Source organism: Phyllostomus hastatus, unplaced genomic scaffold (genome assembly GCF_019186645.2).
Source record: "Phyllostomus hastatus isolate PE091 unplaced genomic scaffold, TTU_PhHast_1.1 phas_scaffold_501, whole genome shotgun sequence".
Taxonomy (NCBI): Eukaryota; Metazoa; Chordata; class Mammalia; order Chiroptera; family Phyllostomidae; genus Phyllostomus; species Phyllostomus hastatus.
The window spans coordinates 47,045,228-47,069,694 of NW_025334033.1; the positions used below are offsets into that span (position 1 = coordinate 47,045,228).

Consider the following 24,467-nt stretch of genomic DNA (forward strand, 5'->3'; position numbering starts at 1 on the left):
GGCAGGCACGCTGATTTTAATAACCCTTTGATGCAGTGATGACATTAACAGAATAATCATTCTGTAGAAAAAGTGAGCACATACAAATTCTTAGAATTTGGTTGTGCATAAAACAAAAGAATGCAGAAGTAGGGTCCGGGACGAGGGGAATATAGGGACACTCATGAAGCCTCCAGAAAACCTGCAAAACTTATAGTGCATAAAGATATCATTGGCTGTCAGTCACAACAGCAGAATCAGGAAACGCCTGCATCCTTGATGACTGGGGACACAGTACGGTGTATGTGTAAGTCACAAAGTGACCACACTCTACATCGAAAGCAAGAGGATCTTGAACTTTGCTGTGGTCTTTCCCTCTCTCTTTACATTGCCATACAAGAGTGGTCATTGGTACTCAGTTGCTAAAGGCTATGAGAAGGGCACAAGGCCTTCCCACAGGAACACATGACCAAAGCTAAGGAACTAACCCGGCTGCTGCTGCAGACAAACCGTGTCACTGGAAAGTCTTTCATAATGTCTGTGTCCACAGTAGGCACAAACCTTGATCCACAAATGAGATCTACTTATATAAGGCTGGGAAAATAAGGTAAAGCTTATCAGCTTCACATTGAGCAAATCACAGAAAAATTGAAATTCTGTAGCAGTCTATCAATTTCAAAACTGATAATGCTTCACAAAAATAGTCAATGTTCAAGGACAAAAAAAATCACTCAGGGGAAAAATATAACTAAAGAACATTTATTCATTTTGTACTAAGACTTTATCTTAGGACATAACTAAATTGTGTCACCACCCTCCACCCCAACTTGAAGAAGGGTTAGTACAGTGAATGTTATAAAGCAGATTATGAATATTAACTGACAAAGAAAAACCCTTCAAAATCATCATAACAATGTTTAAGTAAAAAAAAAAAAAGAAAAGAAAAAATAGGTGATGGGAGTTTCAGGTTGAACAAGATCCTCACATTTCATCTAACACATTCAATCCTGACTAGAGTGTACCAAAATGGAAACAGGATTACTATAGTACAAAACTTCCACTACAGATTGCTGTACACACCTGTGTTCCAAGCCCACCCCAAACCCTAATTCTCCCAGCACAACTAACTATTTCCCGGCCTGTTGGGCCTGCCGACGAAGGAGCACGTAGATCTTCTCTTTAATCCAGTCTTTGTTATAGGGCTGGTATGTCTGGGTATCAGCTCGGTAACTGAGGAACAAAAAAGTAATAGGCAAAGTTACAATGGTCAATTATTGTCATTTTTTTTAAAACCCCAAATTATAACTGCCCAATGGTGTGACAGATATATACATGTTCATACATGAACTTTAAAAAAATATAAAAGAGCCAATTACATAATTGTTGAATTTTTAAGCGATATGAACTTTTGATCACCTAGTACTACTATCTTATAACAGAAAAGAAACTAAGGCCTGACAATCTTAAGTTAAATGCTCATTGTGTTTATCCACCTCTGTCTTAAAAGAGTCCAACCAGAAACTGTGTGTTCTCTTGCAGTCACTATTTTTATAGTACCTCTAGTAATTAAAAAACAAAACTACTCCCTAGTACCACAATTTCAGATTTCCTAAATTTATTTTGAATTAACTAAAACCTTTAAAAACATATTACTGCCACAAAGACTTCTTTCCCAAAATGTATTAAAAAGAAATCTTTTCACCTATATTTGAAATTCCAATGGGACTCTAAGGTTTTAGGAGTCCAAAGTGTCACTTACTAGCCAATCACTCAAGATGTTTTTTAGAGAACTCAAAAAATAGAAACGTTTATCTGACTTATAACTGAAATCTCAGCTGAGCATGCAATAAATTCATTTTTGGGGTAAAAAATCCTGAAAAGACTGCACAAACACAAAGCATATCCCAGTGTTTCACAGCCATGTGCACTATCTGGTGGAAACACTGTATGGCACCCAAGAGAGGCAAAAATGCAGTTTGCCTAGAAAGTAATACCTCAGGGATTCCCCAGGACAGTGCTTTTTAAATGGTGTGCAGCAAGAACTTTAAAAACATGCCATACCTGACTATTTTAATCAGGGACACTGACCTCTTTTCCCTCAAATTGTCAAATACAAAAATGACAGCAGCCAATACAACAATAGCTGTCCAAAGTGAATGAATCAAAATTATACCTGTTTTTTTTTTTTTTTTGCCAGATTGGCAAAAAAATGTTTTGTTTTTTTTTTTTTTGTTTTGGTGTGCCACAGAATGTAGCAATTATTTTACGTATGCCACGAGATGAAAAAAAGTTGGGAACTGCTGCCCTAGGAAAACAAAGTATCTAATTTATCAATTATTGTTTCATTTTATCCAAAGTTTCATTTTTCACCTTCTTAGCAAAAAGTTACATAGATACTGTACCTATTAAAAAGTTGCCAACTGCTGGGTACAGCTTTAAGTGCTCATCTAAATCAACTCAATCCTTTTAACAACCCTGTGAGAGGAGATGCAATTATCCTTTTATAAAGGAGGAAACCAAGGCTTAAAGAAGTACTGCAGCTTATTAGCTAAGTGCTTTGGGCACGTAGCAGAAGCTTAAACACCCCTGGAGCAGAGTCCTCACTGTTAACCAACTTCTGGCATGAGAAACAAACTCTAAAGGCTTTGTCATATTATTCCCCTGAATGGCTTATTAAAAATGCACAAGCTTTCTACTTTTACAAAATGTTTAACCAAATAAGAAAATTCTAAAAAGTAGAATAATTTTCTCTGAATATTTTTTCTTGCTTCCTAAGTACTAATCTAGTCTACTTCAAAGTATGGCAGAATAGACTATAATATTTATATTAACCCAGGAAAAGAACTAAAAAAGGAACAGAATTTTTCAGAACTATTATATCTGGGTGGGACAGTCTTATTTAGACCTCCCTCCCCCAATCAGTTTGGCAGTGAACGTTTAGGAATCCATCAACTTGCAGGCTATTTTCCAACTCAAGAAAAAGTGATAATGCTTTCTTTATGGAAAGCTGTTATGTTGATGGTTGTTAACTGGTGCTTGAAAATGAGACAATTAAATGTTAAATATATTTATAAAATCCCAAGCTGTTGGCACAGATGAATCTTTTGGCTTAGTGTTTGCTCAATGAATACAGGTTTATAAAAGAACAAGCTGTAGGAGTGAGCGGCAAAACCAACTGCATCTTTACTGCAGTTGGTGTCTTCCTGATTAGGAGTACCTCCTTGTTTCAATAACTAGGGATAAAATTGTCCCTTTTGTCTCTAAACAAACAAAAACAGCTTATATGTCAAAAGGCTGTTATTTTCATCTTATAAAAAGTCCTATGTCACTCTCAAGTACACTTATTAGAAACAAGTACCCAGTTCATTTACAAATCAAATTGTATTCAATTCTTGGTCTAAGGAGTAAACAACAGCCCAGTTCACAATCCCTAAATAAAGAGAGGAGCAAGATGTGCTTGCTAACTGTGATAATAAGTGCCATGACAATGGGTGGACTTTATAGAAACAATACTGTACTTCTCCTGAATATTCAAGCAAGAAAAGAGACACAAGAAAGTCATACGGGCAAGATGGCTCTGAATCCTAAATTTGATTCTTTTGCAAGTTTTCAGAGGCCAAAAAAGTTTCAACATTATAAAGAGAAACATAAGCTACAATTTATAATTTTTCAGGTAGACTAATAATGCAAATACTAGAAATCATTTTAGCATGCCAGATGTAGTTTCTAGTTTACATTTAATGACAAAGAAACGTTATGTTCCATTGTTAATGACATACTTACAGAGTGTCTCTTAAAACCATTTTTATTTTGTGCAATTTTCACTGTCAAAAAAGCCAGTATAACACCTCTTTGTTAGTTAACAGCACAATTTAAGTTACTTGTGGTATTTGAAACTTATCATTTGAGTCAAGGCAAATTTTAAATAGCCAATCGACTCAGTGTAATTAAAAATAAGCCTTAGGTGTGTGGCTCAGTGGACTGAGTGCCAGCCTGCAAACCAGAGGGTCACCAGTTCAATTCCCAGTCAGGGCACATGCCTAGGTTGCCAGCCAGGTCACCAGTAGGGGGTGCTTGAGAGACAACCACATATTGATGTTTCCCGCCCTCTTACTCCTTCCTTTACCTTCTCTAAAAATAAATAAAATCTTAAAAAAAAATTAAAAAACAAAACAAATGCCTGGCCTGATTTTGTCAATCTGTTTAAAAATGGAATTCCTGCTATCTAGCCAATCTGCTGTGTTAAACAAGCACTGGGTCCTCACAACTAGTCTTGTGAAGTAAATTTATTTTCCAAACGGGCAAACTGAGGATTAGCAATATTAATCTAACTTGACCAAGGCACCTAGAAAATGATAGAGTCAGTACTCAAACTCAGCTATGGCTAAATCTGAAACTCCAGCTAACTCTTATCTACACCTCTCAAAAGGTGACTAAAACATGACCCTTAGCTTTAAGTAACTCCCCACCTGTTAAGAATGAGTGCCATGTCCCTAAGCCTCAGGATACCCGATGTCTCAATAGGTGATTTTCATAAAATCACAATAATAGCTATTAATTTTAAAAATAAAATCAGTAATTCATTTAAAAAGTAAAGTGAGGGCATGCATATGAACACTGCAAAATCGAGCATGACATAAGTCAGATTCTTCATTTTTGTTTAACCACCCTACCAATTCAGAATATAGCTGTAATGTAAACAAAGGAAAAGGGAAACTTGCAAGAATTTTAAAAAGCTATGCCTCAAACTACATGAGTGACATGCATTTATACAACCAGTATTTACTCAATATCAACTATGTTCCAGATACTATTCTAGGTACTGGGGATACAGCGGTGAATAAAAACAAAGCTCCTGTTCTCAGATTAAAGTCTAGAAAGTAAATATGTTATCAGTGATTTCATATCCAGTAGATAGTTCTGCCAACATCTAGGCCTCTCAGTTCCTTGAACTCTTCTCCTTCAGTGACCTTGTCTCTTTCCCTTCCTCAGCCAGACCCCTTTACCTTGTCATTACCAGCAACTTCAATGTCCCAATTTCAACCATCTCATTCTTTGATCACTACCACTTCCCAATAGTCCAACTTCAACAACCCTTTGACCCCCGCCCCCCCTCCCCCGACCTATAATTAATTGATTCTAACTCTGTCTCGACTCCACTCCAACCCCTAATTACATTTCATGGTCATTCAGTCCGTTGCACAATACTCCCTTGCATATGAGGTCTGTCTGGAAAAAGTCCAACCATTGTTAATATAACTGTGCAACATCAACGTAACCTGGCAGCAAAGGAGAGAGGACTGGAATGCACACATATGAACAATGACGACTTCACTGTACTAATCAGTGGGGGTGGTACACATCACTGAGTGAGCATGTGTACTGTGTGGCCGTCATATTCACAATGACTGAGCAAGCAGAGCAACGAATCTGCATCAAAATTTGTGTCAAGCTTGAACATTCCTCTGTGGAAACTATTTGGGTGATTCAGAAGGCCACAGCTATGGACAACTGGTAACTGGCAGCTTCATCACTACAAGCCCACTCATGCATCATGTCTCATGCAGAGGTTTTTGGGAAAACATCAAATCACCCAGGTGACTCAGTGCCCCTACAGCCCAGATTTGGCTCCCTGCGACTTCGGGCTTTTCTGAAAACTAAAATCACCTTTGAAAGGGAAGAGATTTCACACCACCGATGAGATTCAGGAAAATATAATGGGGCAGCTGATGGCGACTGGGAGAACTGTGTGAGGTTACAAGGTGCCTACGCTGAAGGGGACTGAGGTATGATGTCACTGCCCTATGTACAATGTTTCTTGTATCTTCAATAAAGGTCTCTTTCATTATTACATGGCTGGATACTTTATGGACAGACCTCACATACCCTTAACTTTTTATATTTGTCAGTTCCTACCTGTAACCATCAGGTTAAGAATGACTAGAGAAAACCCCATTACCACAATGACTTACTTCAGTTTAAATTATCGGATACCCCATAAACCACACATTTCCCCAATCTTTTCACCCTCCTAGATTATTCCTTTCCTTTTTTCACAAACCTTCAACACCTTTCCCCTCACCCTTATCTCTCAAGGGTATCCCTGGTTCCCATTTCCCTGAGATAGCTAAAACAATCAGAAAACAGTTTCCCCAAACTTCCACATCTGTCTGCACTTCCTACTTTACTATCAACAAACCATCCAAGATCCTGTCTAAAACCACCTCCTTCTCCACTAGATCATATATCATCAGCCTTCAAACTCACAACTCTTCCTCCCACCTTGTATCTTCCTCCAACTCTAACCCCACTTCTCTGCTCTCCTCCTTGCTGGTCGCCTACAGTTCCCCTTTTCTCATGAGCCTAACAACTGCAGCTTTGTTGGTCTCTTACCGTTTTCTGAGCTTTTTATATTAAAATTAGGACCTACATATTTTTCACCACTGAAAAACATTTACTTCTAGCAGTGTCTGGCATAGAAAAATTTTTAACTTGACAAATTTTTGAGAATAGAAAGCATATGGGTCTAAAAATCTCATTCTAACATACCAAAATATACATGGTTAACACTGATTAAAATTAAATTCCATTTCAGTCCTGCATATATTTACATTTAAAAAGCAAGTCGTGAAGACAAAAAAACCTAAGTTTTAACCCAAAGCCAACTGTTTTAGAGATAAAGACTACAAGGGAAGAAAAACTAAGAAAAAAGATTGTGTGATTTAAAGGAACAAAGAATCAGGACTTTGAACTTCTAAATTAGTATTCTCTCTCCATACTACTTGTATCAATTAGCAAAGTTCTTTAGGTTTTCCTGTGCCTTTATCTTTATGTTGCCAACTTAATTTATGAGCCACATGTAAGTGAAATATTATTACCTAGTAGTTAAAATGAAAAGATCAGTGTCAGGCATAAAGTAAGCTCCTAATACCATAAACCGCCTCAGACAGATGAATAAACAATAGAAAAATATAATGTAAGAGACCTGGCAGTAAATACTTACACGAGACAGCTGAGGTCTGCCAGGTCATCAATAAAGTCAAACAACTGGCTGATATCATATGTGATAGAGGGGCTGTTGGGATTCATTCTCTTCAGATGTTCTTCATACATTTTACAAACACCTAAAAGAATGGGGGGAGGAGGGAAAACGAAGATCTTATAATTGCATACTCTGGACGTTAGTGTTGTATGTTAATATCACAATACTAATTTTCATAAACTTGGGCTGGGAAAAGAAAGTAAGTTGGTAACATTTGTTTTAACTGTTACCACTAGGGCTTTAAAAAAAATTTATAAACTCACCAAAATGTGGGTATTTTGTGCCTTAATGATTAATTACTTTAACCACTGGATCTAAAAGAACTTTAAAGATTTGTCATATGATGGTTCAGACAAGTGAGGACATTGAGAGTCTTACCAGGTTTTCCAATAAATGAATATTCCCAATGCCTCAGAGTAAAGAAACACCACACTTGGGAACAAGGAATGACAAACGGATGCTTTTCTATTTTGCTTTCAAATTCTGATACAATACAATACAAAAAGCCACCACCACACATACAACAAAAAAATACAAAACCTGATAACAAAAACAAAACAAAACGGGCAACGAGAAAGAGATGATCCTAACAGAGTGTCTAAGATTACTGACTCTGGATCCAGAGACTTGACTCCATCTCCTGAATCCTGTGAAATGGAGATATGTATAATAGTATGTGAATAGTATCTGATAATAGTATGTTCGGAACGGTCATGAAGATGGTGTGAAATAATGCACAAAAAGCACTAGCACATGTAATAAGTACTCAAATATAATAAAGACAATAAAATCATCAAAGTCACTCAAAGCAAGCCTGCATTAACTTAATTATCTACAGAGCAAATTGTTTTTAAATCCAGTGACACACGCCTCTCTTGTTCCTAACAAAAGCAAGCATAACCCACTCCAGTCCATCCCACTTCAAGTACACACTCATTAATTTGTTCTGGAACTTGTGACGAGTGCCGAAACCAATGAGTACCAAACGATGAAGCATCTTCTCTTGTGGGGAAGCGTCACAACTCATACAAGTTCTAGAAAATGCAATGAGCCCTGAGCAAGCGCCTAGCGCCTGAAGTTTTTTCTCGTCAAAATGAGATGAGTACAGGGTTTGATGAGCTCTGAAGCTGACAAGTACCAAGGTATGTCTGTACTTAAACTGACCCACAGCTACTATCGTACTCAATATTGGAAGACTATATGTTTTCCCACTGATTAGGAAGAGCACGGTATCTGTTCTCGCCACTTGTGTACAACAGTGTACTGGAGGTGCTGGCCAGGGTGGGTTGGCAAGAAAAAGAAATAACAGGCATTCAGATTGGAAAGGAAGAAGTGCCACTATTTCTATTCACAGATAACATGACCCTGTATACAGAATACCCTAAGGAAACCACATACACATCTATTAGAACTACTAAATGAGTGCTGTAAGACTGCAGGATGTAAGGTCAATATACAAAAATCAATTGTATTTATATACCCCAACAACAAACAATCTGCAAAGGAAATAGCTCCGTGTATAGTAGCAAAAAACAAACCACAATACCCAAAACAAAAACATACACCCCCCCCCCACACCCTTCATACATTTAATAAAAGAAGTGTAAGCTCTGGCCAGTATGGCTTAGTTTGCTGGAGCATCATCCCGTGAACCAAGGGGTTGCAAGTTTGATCCTCAGTCAGGGCACGTGCCTGGTTTTGGGTTTGATCCCCAGTCAGGACACATAATAGGAGGCAACTGATCAATGTTTCTGTCTCTCAAAGCAATAAAAAAAGTGTCATCGGGTGAGGATTAAAAAAACAAAACAAAACAAAAAAACAATGAAAACTACAAAATGTCATTGAAAGTAAAAATTTAATGAAATAGTATCTTGTGTTCATGGATTGGGAGACTTAATATCAAAATGGTAATACTCCCCAAGATGATCTATAGCTTCAATGCAACCCCATCAAAATCAGAGTTTTTGCAGAAATTGACAAGCTGACCCTAAATGTAATAGGAAATACAAAGGACCCAGGATAGTCAAAACAATCTTGAAAAAGAACAAAGTTGGAAGACTCAAGCTTCCCAATTCCAAAACTTACTACAAAACGACAGCAGTCACAACAGCGTGGTAATGTTTATGCATAAAGACAGCACACAGATCAATGGAACAGAAACAAGAGTTCACAACAAACCCTTTCACTTATGGTCAATTGCTTTTCAACAAGGATACCAAGACAATTCAACAGAGAAGGAATGTCTTTGCAACAAAAGGTGCTGGAAAACTGTATATTCATGTACAAGAGGGTGAAGCTGGACTCATACCTCACAGAACACATAAATATTCACTCAAAATGGCTAGGAGACCTAAATGGAAGAGCCAAAACTATAAAACACTTGTAAAGAATCCCTGTAACTTTGTATAAGGCAATGGCTTCTTAGGTATGACACCAAAACCACAAGGAACAAAGAAAAAATATGTAAGTTGGAGTTCATCAAAATTTAAATTTTTTATGCTTCAAGAAAGTGAAAAGACAAGCCACAGACTAAAAGAAAATCTTTGCAATACACATGTGATAAAGAACTGTTACCTAAAGTATACAAGACTCCTAAAACTCAACAATAAGAAAACAATTAAAAAATGAGCAGAAGATCTGAAGACACCTCACCAAAGATACACAGATGGCAAAGAAGCACTTGGAAAAGATGCTCAAGACTGTGTGATTAGTAAGCCTGCAAATTAAAACAATAAGATAGCATTATACACCTATTAGAATGGCAAAAATCCATACACTGACAACACCAAACATTGCCAAGGATGCAGAGCAATAGGGCCTCTCATTCACTGCCCGTAGGAATGCAAAATGATACAGCCATTTCTGAAGACAGTTTCAGTTCCTTACAAAGCTAATCATAGCCTTACTAAATAATCCAATAATCATACTCCTTGTTATTTACCCAAAGGAAGTGAAAACTAATATCCACAGTAAAACCTGTACATGAATTGTTTACAGCAGCTTTATTCATAATTGCCAAAACTTTGAAAGCAACCAAGATGTCCTTCAATAGGTGAATGGATAACCAAACTGTGGTACATCCATACAATGGAATACTTCAGTGATAAAAAGCTATTTACTGTATAATCCCAACCCTATTCCGGAAAAGGCAAAACTACAAAAACATTAAAAAGATCAGTGGTTGCCAGAGGTTTTGGAGGTGGGAAGAGAGAGGAATAGGTGAAGCACAGGGGATTTTTAGGGCAGTGAAATTATTCTGTTGATACTGTAATGGCGCACACTTGACATACATTTGTCAAAACCCACAGAACTGGCCATTGCTGGATAATTCAGCTGGTTAGAGTGTCATCCTGATACACCAAGGTAGCAGGTTCAATCTCTAGTCAGGACACATACAAGAATCAACCGATAAATGCATAAATAGGTGGCACAACAAATCAATGTTTATTTCTCTCTAAAAAAAATCAATGAAAATAAAAAACCCACAGAACTATACAACACAAAGAATGAATCCTAATGTAAAATAAGGACCTCAGTTAATAATGATAATGTATCAATACTTTTTCATCAACTGTAAACAATGTACCACACCAATGTAAGGTGTTATTAACAGGGGAAACTGTGGTGATAGTGGGGTAGGGTAGGATGTTTAATTTTTAATTTTTTCTGTAAACCTAAAACTGCTCTAGAAATAAAGTGTACAAATTAAAAAAACATTATGCTTCACAAAAATTAGTGAAGGTTAGTAAAGAGTATTGCAGAATCAAAAGCCAAACATAATATAGCTAAGGCAACAATCTGCTGAGGCAGCAGGCAAACAAAATCTATCTAGATGGCAAGCGGGAATGTCAGCAGAGAAAGGGACCTGAAAAGAGCCTTGCTTTTCTTTAAAAATGAGAGCAGAATTTGATGGCAACCAGGAAGACATGGTACCAGTGACCTAGAAGCTGTCTCTAAGTATTACAAGTAGCTTTTTTCACAGGTCTACCCATTGTTGGCTTGCTTTAAATGAACAGATTTTAAGTAGAATCCAGTTAGCTTTGGACAGCAACAAATTCAGGGACATGCTTAGCTGTAAAAACAGTGAATATAAAAATCTTTATAGGAGTTCTGGCTTGGTGGCTCATCTCAGCACCAAAAGCTTGCAGGTTCAACCCCTGGTTGGGGTACACAGAGGAGGTAACAAATTGATCTCTCTCTCTCATCAATAATCCTTGGGTGAGGATTAAAAAAATATTCATAGAGAAAGAATGGACAATTTGCCACAAAGGGTGCAGGGCAGGTACGAATGGTTTACATGATGTGACAACTCAAAGTACGGAGAAATGCCATTTGTGAGGATCTAATCTCTGTGTTCTCATCTAATGGTTCACCAAGTAAAGAAATATTAAGGGCTAATAGTTCCCTTCAGGGTGCTGTCAGCTTATCAAATGCACAAGAAATTATACTGATTTGGTTCCATTTGCCTTTATTCTGGGAGCTAATTTTCATTTGTTAACAACATTCCTAAATACCTACTCTCCCTGCTCAAGTGAACAATCCAAGAAATCTGGAGGAAAAAACAAACCCAGTTCTTAAATGACATATGTTCTAATGGTGAATGTCAGGGGAAAAAAGATGTCTTCCCTTTGATTAGTGTTTAAACTCACCTTCCATGCATTCATTCACTGATTCATAGTCAGCGTAAGTTCTGCCTTCTGGCCTCTTGGTAGGCTGTACCAGTAAAATGGTGTGAGACTGCAAGGGAAAAATGTGATTTCACTATAAGGTTCTAACTCACATTTGAGAAATTCAATTATGCTATAAAATTCTTCATGAAATCCCACTATTTTCAATTCCTACTGCTCAAAGACAAAAAGTAAACATTACTAAACAAATAAGTGACCAAATTTACAAAACCATAGTCACAACGATTATTTTGAAGTGGCAGTGCTTTCCTGTATCTTCTAAACCAGTTTTGGCCATTGTTTATTGGAGCCACTTTCAGAATCTTTTGGTTTTATTAAAAATTCAAATATATTTGTCTTTGGGTTTTTTCCTTCTTTGGGACAGATTTAGTCCTTAATTTCCTTATGGTCCTCTTTCTCGGGAGAAAATACATACTTTAAAAAATATATAAATACATACAGTCAACCTCAGTTCTCTACAAGTTGTTCGCAGGAAAAAATTGTCTAGGTTGTTAGGTGAAAACCTTTCATGCTGATACAATGTAACCTGGGTTCTCCAACTTCATTCATTCAATTTGTAACTGAAGATGTAGAAAAGGGAAGGGAGGATATTCCTACTTCACTAATCAAGGAAATGCTTGGTAAATGGGGAGAAACACAAGAGATCTTCTGAGAAATGTCAATCACCCTGACAAAGAAGTAGCAAATTATGTGATAAACTTGTTCAAGTAGTGTTTCACTTCAGGCAAGTGTTAAAAGGCAGGCAAAAACAATCAGTGGATAGGTTTTTAGTGAGAAGCCAGTGAGTCTGAAGCAAGTTCTAGTGAAGCAGAGAGACGCAAGACCCACGGCCAGACTTTGTCTGTGGAGGGGGACTCCCCTTCCTCCCTCTACCCCTCCTCTGCATATCCAGTCATCAAGAAAGGTAAGTTCTAATGTGTACATAGATTTCATTTTTTAACTGTACATTTAATTTCCTTTTTGTTAAACTTTCATTTATCCAATACATTTTATGTCCTTTTTGTTTATAAAGTGTTTATAGACTAAACAGTACAGTAGACATGTACTGTATATAAGGAAAGTTAAAACAGAATCATTCGGGGCTTTGGAATGGATTAATTCAATTTACATTGTTTCTAATGGAAAAAAATTATTCGATTTTTGAACATTGCTTCTCAAAGAGTCTTCCAGAATGAATTAAATTCAAGAACAAAGGTTCCACTGTATACACAAAATTTAAGTACAGACAAATATAAATATATATTTATATATTTGCCACAATAGAAAAATATCATTAAATGTAATCAGAAAAAATGTTTCACAAAATTATCTTAATAAAATCTCTATTCTCCGATTACCAAGCAGCTATGATTCACTCCAATGAAAGTTAATCTGTCTGTTACTTTTTTCAAGCCTCACAAACATGAACCCTAAATTCTCAGTAGTTCTACTGAGAAATACTACAATATATACAGTTTGCTCATTAGCTTTGAAACTGAAGCTTGTATCTCCAGTAAAGCAAAAGACTTTTGAACTAGTAATCAAATATGAATTCTAAGTTCTAATTCTATAAGGAATTACCACTGATAATTGCCCGAGAAATGAGTTGACGTGAACTGTCACCTTTTCAGATTTTAATCTAAGCATTTTAATGCAACATCAAATAGTGACGTAAAAAGCAGAGAAAGGAAACTCAGAGATACTGTAAAATGACTTGCCCAAAGTCACACAGCTGGTTATGACAAAACGGGAACTGGAAACTCAATCTTCTAATTACTAATCCTCTCTGGGAGACTGTGCGGGGTCAAATAATGAAAAAGCTTAATTCAGAAAAGTACAACCTGAAAAAGTGCCCTTCCCAATAGCTGGATAACTTGTTAACAGTAACTGCAGCAACCACAAAACCAAAACTGAAGTGACCTCTTAATCTCTGTGTGCATCTACTTTTTGAGGATTTAAAAAAACAACCCCAAAAACCAAACCTACCCACCCACTGCACTTGACTACCCAGGTCACATTTTAATGAACCTGGACCCTTAGCTGAGCCTATCTTTTGAGCCTCCACACCCAAGAGAATGTAAATCCGGGTAAGATCAGGCTTAAAAGCTGGGAGCAACGCCAAACCAGGCTTCTAGGGGTCTCAGAAAAGAGAAAAAGTTATATTTTTCAAAAAGTAGAGCACACACAAAAAGGGGATAATTGCGAACGCACACTACAAAACAAAGACGACCTTTCTTGGCCCACATCCTAGGTGCAACATATTCCAACCGTTAGCTTTGGGAACAGGTTTTCAGATGTTCTCTCGGCCATTGTTCCTACAGTAAGCCAGGGCGTTTGGAGGGAAAGAGAAGCATCCCTACGTGTGCCTCTACCAAGCAGCCATCCCGAGAAAGCGCGCAACCACAGGGTGTACCCGGGCTCCAGGGCCTAGTGCCAGGCCCAGCATCTCCGCGGCGGGAAGAGGAAAGGTCGACCCACAAGCTGGAGGGCTGGGGACAGCACGCTCGCGTTAGATGCGCTGGGTAAAAGGAGAACCGGGATGGGATCACCCGGAAGGCTGGGGGTTCGGGGAGCCGCTGAGGAATGTCTCACCATCGTGCCAAACTCTTTCGCTGCAGCTGCCGCCGACACCACCACCTCACACGAGCTTAGCCACAACGCCGCCAACAGCCAACCCCCGCGAGAGGAGCCGCCGGAAGTCGTCAGAAACACACCGCGAAAAAGCCTTTTGGGCCATAGAGGCTCACGTATTTCCGGCAGCTAGAGCAGATTCCGACTCTGTTTCAGCCATCTTGGATAAGGGCTATGAGATACACAGGGAGACTTTCGGAAGGTTTAAAAAAGTAATTTCTTCCATAACTCTTCCTTCCCTCTCTTGTTGTTAGGTATACGGTTAAAGTGATCACTGATGTAGACAGTGACACAAGTCGTGTTTCATTTTGCCCTACTCAAAAATGGCGGCAGTATAAGAATCCCGCCATAGGTCGGTTGTTACCCGGAAGTACCCTTTAAAGGAGGAGCGGTGAGGCAATCCGGAAGTGAATGTAATGAAGGGGTGCCACTTGGCGGCCATGGCTGCTGTAGTATCGGTAGCTCCGGGTCAAAGCCCAGTGGAGTGGAGTAATATGGACAGCACCGGGTATAGGGCAGAAACAGCTTCGTATCGGATTCGCTGCTGAACCCCTAAGACCCATCGTTAGAGACTTACTGGACTCCTTTCCTTCTAGACTCGGAGGAGAGTTTGCCGAGACTGGTGGGCTGGTCCCAGCCTGAAGGGATCATTGGCAGGGTGGCCCAAAGAGCTAGGGTTGCCGAGAGAACGAACAAGTTCGCTTGGGTTTTCCTCCTTCTTTCTGCTGCCACCTTCAACGTTGTCTGTGAAAGAGTGGGCCCGTTGTGCCACCCTCATTCCGACCATTGAAGAAATCGCTCATTCGCGTATTTTCCCCATTGACTTTGCCATCTTTGTTAAGCCACCGGAATCCAGTGACTGGCATCTGAAAACCCAGGAGCTGGGGACCTAAGATTGCTGAAAGTTCTCTCTGGTGCTAATATCAGCATAAGGGGCTGTTTCCAGGTACGTTCAATAGAAAGGTGCCTCGTGAACACATCTGCTGGTTGGGAGGACCAAAGAACTGGAAAGTCCCTCCTGTTCCCCTGGAATCACCACACGCATTTAAGAACCTTTGAAGCCACTGAAAATTTGTAGTCTGGTGGTGGTGGGTGAATAAAGGAGGGCAGAATGGATGATTTCATCTCCATTAGTCTGCTGTCTTTGTCTATGTTGGTGGGATGTTACGTGGCTGGAATCATTCCCTTGGCTGTTAATTTCTCGGAGGTAAGAAATTTGCAATTTTTTGTCAGCTGTCAGGATGGTTGCTAGAAAGTAGTGACATTTGTAAAGGGTAGCTGCTTCCCCCAGTTAATCTGAGAGCTAAAGGTCTTATTAAGGAAGATTTATGTTTTTAAAAAGATGCACAACATTTACTAATAGAAGCAAACTTCATATTCAGCATTTGAGTTTTTAACCTGGGTGGCTGGATCCACCGCAGATTCTAGAGTACTCGAACTCCCTGAAATTGCATACAGAAATTTGGAGCTCTGTGCATTTTCCTGGAGAAAGGCACCATAACAGTCTTTTGATTTTCAGAAGTTTCAAGGAATGAAGATTTATGATTGCCGACAAGAACTATAAATAGTGAATGTTATTCGCTCATATGAGTTAAGATTGATGTAACTTATCTTGAAAGAATCAAGCCTCAAGCATATTTTTTGGAGAAATGTAGTTTTTTGGATACCTGTATTAGAATGAATGAAAAAATACTTTAAAAAACAGATTGTTCAAAATAAAAAAAACTTAGGTTGTTCATAACTCACTTTTCTTTTTAAAGAAGAAAAGCATTGGAATGGATATTCGGTGTTGTTTTTAAGTCTGCTTAAAAATGAAATTTTTGCTAATATGTTTTGACACTTTGGTTAGTTGTCATTACTTGAACAGAAGTTAACTGACAGGGAAAGAAAGACAGATGAAAGCATTGCTCAGTGGAAAGGGAGATAGGTTCTGCAGGTTGTCATGAAGAGTGCATGAGGTGCACAGTGCTCAAACATTTAGGGAGGAAAAATAGTTACACTGGGGGGAACAGGATTTCATGAGTCTGGCCTGGCCCTAGTTTTACTGCCAGTCCTGAAAGTGCTTTCGTAGGACAGGGGAAAGAATGGCCCAAAATAGAAAGGAAAGGTAAAGACAGGCAGGCTTTGAAGATAGCCTGTGGATGGGAAAGGAAGTGAGACCAGGCCCTGTGAGTTTGAAACATAGTTAAGCCCGCAGCCAGATGGAAGGGAGGGTTGAATTGCTGCCGCTCCTTTGCCCTTTCCTTTTTGTGTCTGTAGCCTTCAGCATCTCATGCTAACATTAAGCTACATTTTTTTGAGCATGTACACTACCTAACTTCATTAAAAAAACCTAATGAGGTACATAAGGAATCCGAGACTGAGGTTATGTAACTTGGATAAAGTCATAAAGTATGTTAGAATTAGAGCTGGGGTCGTGGGGTTTTTTTTTTTGTTTGTTTGTTTGTTTTTTACCTTTTCATTGAATTTATTGAGGTGACATTGGTTAATAAAATTATATAGGTTTCAAGTGTACAGTCCTATAGTACATTATCTGTATATTGTATTGTGTCTTTATCATCACAAAGCAAGTCTTCCAGAGCTGTTTTTTAAGTCTAAGTTTTTTAGTCTCAGAGCAGTTTGTAGCCATTGTCTATTGTGGCAGAGGTAGCAAACTGGTAGCCTATGTACCAAATTTAGTTGGCAGACTTAGTTATATTAGTGGAGTGTTTAATTTTATTGTATTTTTCTTTTGTCTGGAGCTGAGTAGCAGTAGATTGTCTCTGTACCCTTGGCTGTGAAGCCTACTGAACTCATTTTTAGCTACCTGCCTGCCCAGTACTTTGTGAGCCTGCTGTCTTTCCTCTCACATAAATCATATTTTCTTATAATTACATTAGAATTGAATTGACATTAATGGGGCTGATATTTATGAGCTTAAGTTGGTTCGTATATTTAAAAATGTATTGAGGTGACATCAAGAATTATAATTCAAATAAACTGATGAAACTTATTATTTCTATAGAATGCTTAGGACTTTTCCAATTTCAGTATTTTCTCTATCTTGGGTAACTAACTATCTGCTTATTTTGCAATAAGCAGATACATGCTATTTTCTTTTTCACTGAAAGGAAATGTGTACACAAGTGATGTAATTAAGTAGGTCATTAATAAAAGTAATCTGTATGTTCTGTCATTCTAAATTGATAGTCGTGTAGTCTTTTCCAACTGTGGTTCTTAAAATGCTATAAATCGGCATTTGTAATATCTGTTTATTATTAAAGCAGGAACAATGCATTTTGAACTGTTAGAATAAAATGAATGTTATAAATAAATTAAAGGCATTTTAGAATTTAACTGGTGTTTCTGTCTTGTAGTTGAGCACTTTTTCGAGGCAAATTATATTATTATTATCGACCAAAGTATTGTGAAAATAGTGAGATGATAAATTTGTAAAAATAAACTTCATCATGGGGGCTGGGAAGCACAACTTCTACCCTTAGAAAATAACTCCCCCCATTCCTAGCTTTTCTTAGGGACTAGTGTTTTCATAAATAGGAAGATCAATAAACCTAATTTGTTATACAGTTCACTTTCATTTACATGAAACAATATGCTTTTTATTTATGTTCTTAATCTAGCTGCTGCTTTGTCACTCAATACTTTTTTCTTCAGAGTGTCTCAGCAGGAATAAAAGATCAATAAAACCATTAATCATGGTAGGATTGATATTTAGAAATGAGTTAAAATCAGGTAGTCTGAAATTACTGTAGCAGTGATGTCTACCTGCCATATCTGACCATTGAGAAGTTTACATGACATTGATTCCTCTGTCACTTTCTCCAACATTCCTTGCCCCTAAACCAACTTTCTTGATGCTTTTGTAACTTCTCTTCCTTGCCTTTGGCCTGGTGACTGTACCTTCATGCCCAAATGATTTGTAAAACAAAGGAAAAAAAAAATCTCTGACTCTCCCGCATTTTTAAGTAACCGATGAACAAGATGCTCTCTTCCTGAGCATATGGGAAGGAGGAAAATTAAACTTGTAAAGGAGACCAAAACATGCTCTATGCAGATGAGGTCCTATCTGCTAAGGGAGTTGGACTCACTAGCTTAGCACTGTCTTATGTTTTTTGATTCAATTGTTAATAAGCAGTTTTCTTCGGCTTTAAATGGAAATATGTGTAGGTTGAGAAGGTACAACTTAACATTACCTGGTAAAAACCCAATTTAGCAGGTGATCTGATTGATGAATGAAGTTAAGATATAAATGACAGCCAGAGTGGGATTTCGGCTGTACTCTCTGAGGGTTGTAGTTTACCTGAGCATGTCTCTTTCGTCACAGAGCTGGTAATGGAGTGCGAACTGCGATTGCATTGGAGCTCTAGGGCAGTGTTCCTCTAACTGTCTGGTAAATGACAGCTTTTGTTTTAACTGCCATTCCATTGAAGACCCAATATATTTGTAAAAATGAAACACTAAGATAGTGAAGTGGGGGAAAACATACAAAATACAGGCCCAAATGTAGTGTTACTAAGTGGAAGAGGCAGTTACTCCCTTAATTATAATGATCATATTGCTATAAATTGTTCGAAGGCTTTCTTTAACTTTCGTACTTTTCTTGTTGTAGACTAGTTTGGATTATAAAGCCACATTTTTCATGGGTTAAAACGGTATGAATCCATAGGTATGCAGATGAAAGTGGTGCTATTCTTTAATAAAGAATTTAAGATGATTAGTAATGCACTAATTTCAAAAGGTACTGTTTGAGAGAGGTAGTATATATAGTTCAAAACCAGTGTCACTACTGAGCAAGCTATTTAACATCCAACTTTGTTCTGTTAAATGATCTTAATAAGACTGTTGTGAGGTTATAATGAAATAGTATAAGCATGGGGCTTAACACCGTATTTAGAACACAATAAGGATTTTTTAAAACATTGAGGATTATTCTCAGTACTGATTATGAAGACTTTTGAGGTTTTAATTTTTATCACTTTGTTGTAAGTTACAATTTTTTAAAAGATTTTATTTATTTATTTTTAGAGAGAGAATGGAGGGAGATAGAGAGAGGGAGAGAGAGAAACATCAATGTGTGGTTGCTGGGGGTCATGGCCTGCAACCCAGGCATGTACCCTGACTGGGAATTGAACCTACGACACTTTGGTTTGCAGCCTGCGCTCAATCCACTGAGCTACGCCAGGCAGGGCGTAAGTTATAATTTTTAAACTACTTTTTTTTGGAACAGACTTATAATAGTGGGTAACCCCTTACCACCACCACTTCTCTTTAATATGGGAACTCCTCAGCAATTTGGAATCTGGAAGGGTCTTGTTTGGGAGTTGGCATTCCTATTCATGAATGTTCCATTTGGAGAGGCCAGGGCTTTTCCTTTATTCTCCCTGCGTTATAGTACTTTCTTTAATATTTAACTTTCTTTTATCCCTTATACTTATTCTTATTTGAAGCTGCGTTTTGTTGTTTGTGTAGAAGTTTTGTCCGTTGTCTAATTATAACTGACTCATTTATAATAAATATCATTAGGGCTTTGAGTTGCCACCAAATGAAAGGTTTTTTTGTAAAGAACAAATTTGTTCAGTATACTTTTTTCCTGGCAATTGGTTCTTTTTGAAATAGATTCGGGAAAGTTGCACTTGTAAAGACTTTCACATTGTCTGGTATATTTACCTTTTATTCTTTTAGGGTTATACAATAGATTTTACTTTTTTTTTTTACATCTGTTAGGAATTTCATTTCTAAATTCTAATATTTTAAAGTTTGTATTCTCTGTAATTTACCTGTATCTGGAAAGCACTCCTTAACTTTGCCTTTTTTCAGGTTATTTTCTTACAAGGTTATTGCCTCCTAATTATCTTTGCTTGCTAAAACTAAATTTGGAGCAAATGAAATATCAGTGCTATCTGATTCAATATTATTTTCCTGAAAAACTTTTCTCTAGGATATTATATGGATAAGCATCATTGAAAGTTATGTGCACATTGCTTATTGAGCTCCTTCTGTGTACCAGGCACTGATTTGCATCATCGTATTTAAGCTTCAGGATGCGACTGAGATAGATGCTGTTAAACCTCAATTTACAAATCAGCATGCTTAGGCTTGGAGAGGTCACAAATGCTGGTAGAGATGGATTTGAAACTAAGTTCGTTTGATTACCAGTCCAAAGCACTTGACCACTAGATGATTTTTTTTTTCCTTAATGAAAACTGTGTAAAAAGGAATGAAATGGATCTAAATAGGCACCTTCAGCTTCCCATATTAGGAACTTCTTAACACCACTGATAATGTACCCTTTAAACTCCCCAATTTAGGATTTTTTTTTTTTTTCTGGCTGCTTGTCATGTAATTTCCACTTGGTGCAAGGCACACGTTTGCTGAGTACCATGAGGGCTCATGGGTAGTAGAGAGGGGGCTCCCTCAACTTATTTTTTTTGGTGTTTTGCTATCCTGATATAAAAGAACCCAGCTGCTTCTGCTTGCTGCAGCCTGTCTAGTCTATGGGGTGGGTCAGGAGGGGAAGGGGGTAGAGGAGGGGAGTGAAAGGCATTCAAAAGAGTCTAGCGCTCTGCAGGTCTAGCGGCTGGTGGTGGCCATCAGGATGGGGGCCTGGTGTTGGCTTTGCTGGTCTGGCTGCCATACTCCTTCCTTGCGACTTCCAGAGCCAGGTCACAGGTGATCATGCTGCTGGAGGCCTGGGGAGATTCCAAGTACCCTAGGGACTCCAGTACTGTAGCCATGAACCGGAGGGAGGGTCGACTTCCTGAAAAAGAAGCATGCCCACAGGGACCCAGGTCAGCCTCGGGGCAACTAGGGTGGTGGGCAACGGCGTTCCCAGGGAACTTGGCACTTCCACAGGAGCTGTTACTGGAAGTGGAGCCCAGGTGGCGGTGCTGGTAGTTGTCTTAGGTGGCACCAGTGAGCCGCTGGAGGGTGTCTGCCATGCTCTTGCTTGTAGATAGGTGGAAATGTTGGCAATGACCCCTCATGGGCCTTGGCACACGATTATGGGTATTGGGGAACCTGGGAGCTAGGCCACAGAGCCCTTTTGCAGAGGAACTCAGCTCTGCTGCTGAGCCTTAGCCACATGGCATCCCACTGTAGGGACTCACTAACATTTTACCTTTCACAGTACCTCTCATGCCTTGTGCTTAGTCAATATAACAGCATGGATATTACAGAGGTAAACAGTCTTCAAATACCTTCGAAACCTATGAGAAGGAACTTTGTCTTTAGATGTCTTATAAATGAACACCTACCAAATTGGAATCTGAAGTGGTTCCTGTTTTGAACTATCCAAGATAAATTTCACAGTTTCTATTTTCATAGTTTAGCCATTTCTCAATTGTGCTATTTAAGAATTAACATACTTTTTTGAGGGAAGAAAACCTGAAATGGATTTAGAATGCTTCTGTATGTGACAGTCTTAACCTTTCCTTTAACTGGAGAATTTAGTTGAGATATTATTGAATGATAAGGTTTAAGATCCTCTATAGTTTATTTTGGAATTCTAGGAAACAAGTACTAATGCTAAATATAAGTATATATATGTATTCTTTAAAACCTATGATGGAACTTTAAAAATCTCAATTCTCCTTGAATACTAATATTCAATGTCTAACTATTGAAATAAAACAGAAATAGGTGTCAGTTGGTCTGGAAATTGAAATTCTTCTACCCCAATTACATGGATTTTTAAGTGATAGGGTTTTGGGGTTAACTACTAGATAATTACATCAAACTACTTATTAAATCCCTATATTTACCTGGAGGTCAACTTTCTATTAAGCAAAAAATTTTACTATAGCTTCTGTACCTTGTTATATGTTCTTTTCATTACTTATTTAGTCATTTGCCAAAGGCAAATTGAGGAAAGAAGACAGGGCTAAAAGCAAAAAATGAAACAGTGAAATGGGTTTTATAGAGAAGCAGCTTAGCATAGTGCCCCTGAGTAAAGATTCTGAAGCTAGACCACCTAGGCTGAGAATATGACTCTGCCATGTGCTGGCCACGTGAGCCTGAGCCAATTGTCTGAGCTTCCTGCGCCTCTGTTGTAAAGTGGGGATATTACAAGTACCTACCTCGTAGGGCTGAGTTAATAGATTGTAGTAGAACATGCTTGACACAGTAAGTACTTCATAAATGTGAGTTACTATGATAGGGGTGAAGGAGACGGATATTGGTAGCACCTCTCATCACTTAGGAAATTCCAATGGTCTTAGATGTTCCAGGCCAAAATCAGGGATGAAGGCCAAATATATATTTCTTTATAGTTAGAGTGACTTTTGTGATGTGAATGAGGTGACTTATTTTAGGTTATTACTAGATAACCTTAGGATGGGGGCTGGTTGGAGGATTGAAACTTTAGTCCCACTGGGGAGGCAAGAGGGGCTGGAGGTTGACTCAGTTGCCAATGTCTGATGACTTAATCAGTCTTGCCTATGTAATGAAGCCTCGATTTAAAAATGGGGTTCATGCCCTGGCTGGTATAGCTCAATGGGTTGAACGCCGGCCTGCGAAGCAAAGGGTTGCTTGTTCGATTCCCAGTCAGGGCACATGCCTGGGTTGCAGTTCAGGTCCCTGGTGGGGTGGGGAGGGAGTATGTGAAACTCCCTTTGTTTCTCTCCCTCTATTTCTCACTCCCTTCCCCTCTTTCTAAAAATAAATAATTTTTTTTAAATGGAGTTTAGAGAGCTTTCAGGTTGGTGAACACATACATAGAGGTCTTGAGGAGTTTCACACTTTGGGGGGAGTGCATGGAAATTCTGCACCCTTTCCCTATCCCTTGACCAGTGCATCTCTATCATGTGGGTGTCCCTGAGTTATATCTTTTAATGATGAACTGGTAATTTAGTAGGTAAAATGTTTCTCTGAGTTCTTAGTAGATTAATTGAACCCAAGGAGAGGGGGTTGTTGGAACCTCAAATGTATAGCCAGCCAGTCAGAAGTCCAGGTAGCAAGGGCTTCTGGCTGACCTCTGAAGTGGGTGGACTTGGGCAGCCTTGTAAGTCTGAGCTCTTACCCTGTGGGATCTGATGCTGTCTCTAGGTAGACAGTGTTAGAATTCAGTTGAATTGTAGGACGGCCAGCTGGTGTCCCAGCATTGCTTGGTGTGGGGAAGCATATCCCTCATACACATACACACACGTCAGAGTTGGTGCCAGAACCTTTACTCCAGTTCACTGAGCCCAGCCATGCCCTCTGTAGGTTTGTATCTCAACCCTGCTGGGACCTCTTCTTTGAGCACTCTCTCTGGGCCCTATGGTAGTCACTGGTCCCTTTATTTGCTACTCTTACATACCTTAGAATTCTCTCTTATTAGCTAATTTCTCATTTATTCCCCTGCTGTGGTTATTCTTTACATTAAACTTCCCTGTTCAAATTACTTTTTGATTTCTCTTTCTTGATTGGTCCCTACTAGGTAATGGGTTATAAAATCAAATAATTACTGAGGCTGAACAGTGAATCAGGCCTGGAATAAGATAAAACAGTTGAAGTTTATGAGGCTGAACAGTGAATCAGGCCTGGAGTAAGATAAAGTAGTTAAAGTTTAATCAAGACACAGGGTGGCTGACCATCAGTGTCAGTGCCTGGGAGCATTCGGTAGTAGTGAGAACTGTGGTCAGCTGAAGAGCATGTGGCAGTTGGTGACACCATCCCTGGTGTTGCCAAGTCTTCCTACTTTTCAGAAGTTGGAAATAGAGATTTTTATGTGAAATCTTCTGAATTTGACATTTGGCTACTAACTCAGATATTATTACCTCACTGCATGGGCCAGACAACCCATGTCTGTGACCTCCAGTGTAGAACCTCTGCGCTAGCCTGTGTGATTTCTAAGCTCTTTGCAAACTTGTTTTAGAAACAGTAAACTAGAATGGACGGGGGAACAAACAGAGGACGTGTGTCACAGTGTGACAGAAAGGGGGAGACTAAAAAACATTTCAAATTAGTACAAAAACCTCAAAGTGCAGTTCTTTAGAACCATTTAATAAAGGGGAAAACATCTCTTTACATTAAGGACATTTTGCTCTTTAGTCCAATCACACTACAATGATTGATGATAATAATAATAATAGCAGCTACTGTGTCAACTAAGGTGTTAAGTTCTATGTAGCTCTTAACAGTAACCTTGGAAGGGAAGAATTCTTCTCTTT

At 38.6% G+C, this 24,467-nt stretch overlaps 2 protein-coding genes across 3 annotated transcripts in view; one reads left to right on the plus strand and one right to left on the minus strand.

Moving 5' to 3' along the window:
* Nucleotides 1-722: 722 nt before the first annotated feature.
* ERH (ERH mRNA splicing and mitosis factor) lies at nucleotides 723-14,387 on the minus strand. Its single transcript, XM_045822880.1, has 4 exons — nucleotides 14,281-14,387; nucleotides 11,671-11,758; nucleotides 6,983-7,103; nucleotides 723-1,209 (listed from the first exon to the last, which is right to left on the minus strand). Exons 1-4 carry the CDS (start codon nucleotides 14,281-14,283, stop codon nucleotides 1,107-1,109), a joined length of 315 nt encoding a protein of 104 aa, XP_045678836.1. The 5' UTR covers nucleotides 14,284-14,387; the 3' UTR covers nucleotides 723-1,106.
* Nucleotides 14,388-14,726: 339 nt separating this feature from the next.
* Nucleotides 14,727-24,467, plus strand: part of SLC39A9 (solute carrier family 39 member 9) — a 43,935-nt gene continuing 34,194 nt past the window's right edge. For both annotated transcript variants that reach the window (XM_045822582.1, XM_045822583.1), the window contains exon 1: nucleotides 14,727-15,526. In XM_045822582.1, the coding sequence (XP_045678538.1) occupies nucleotides 15,431-15,526 (96 nt within the window). In that variant the 5' untranslated portion in view covers nucleotides 14,727-15,430. The remainder of the gene's footprint in view (nucleotides 15,527-24,467) is intronic.

What these genes read in the sequence shown, in the direction of transcription:
- ERH (XM_045822880.1), bottom strand. An exon ending in AGTGAATGAATGCATGGAAG is followed by an intron (nt 7,104 to 11,670) that starts GTGAGTTTAAAC and finishes CCATTCTTTTAG; the next exon opens with GTGTTTGTAAAATGTATGAA. An exon ending in GCAGACCTCAGCTGTCTCGT is followed by an intron (nt 1,210 to 6,982) that starts GTAAGTATTTAC and finishes TTTGTTCCTCAG; the next exon opens with TTACCGAGCTGATACCCAGA.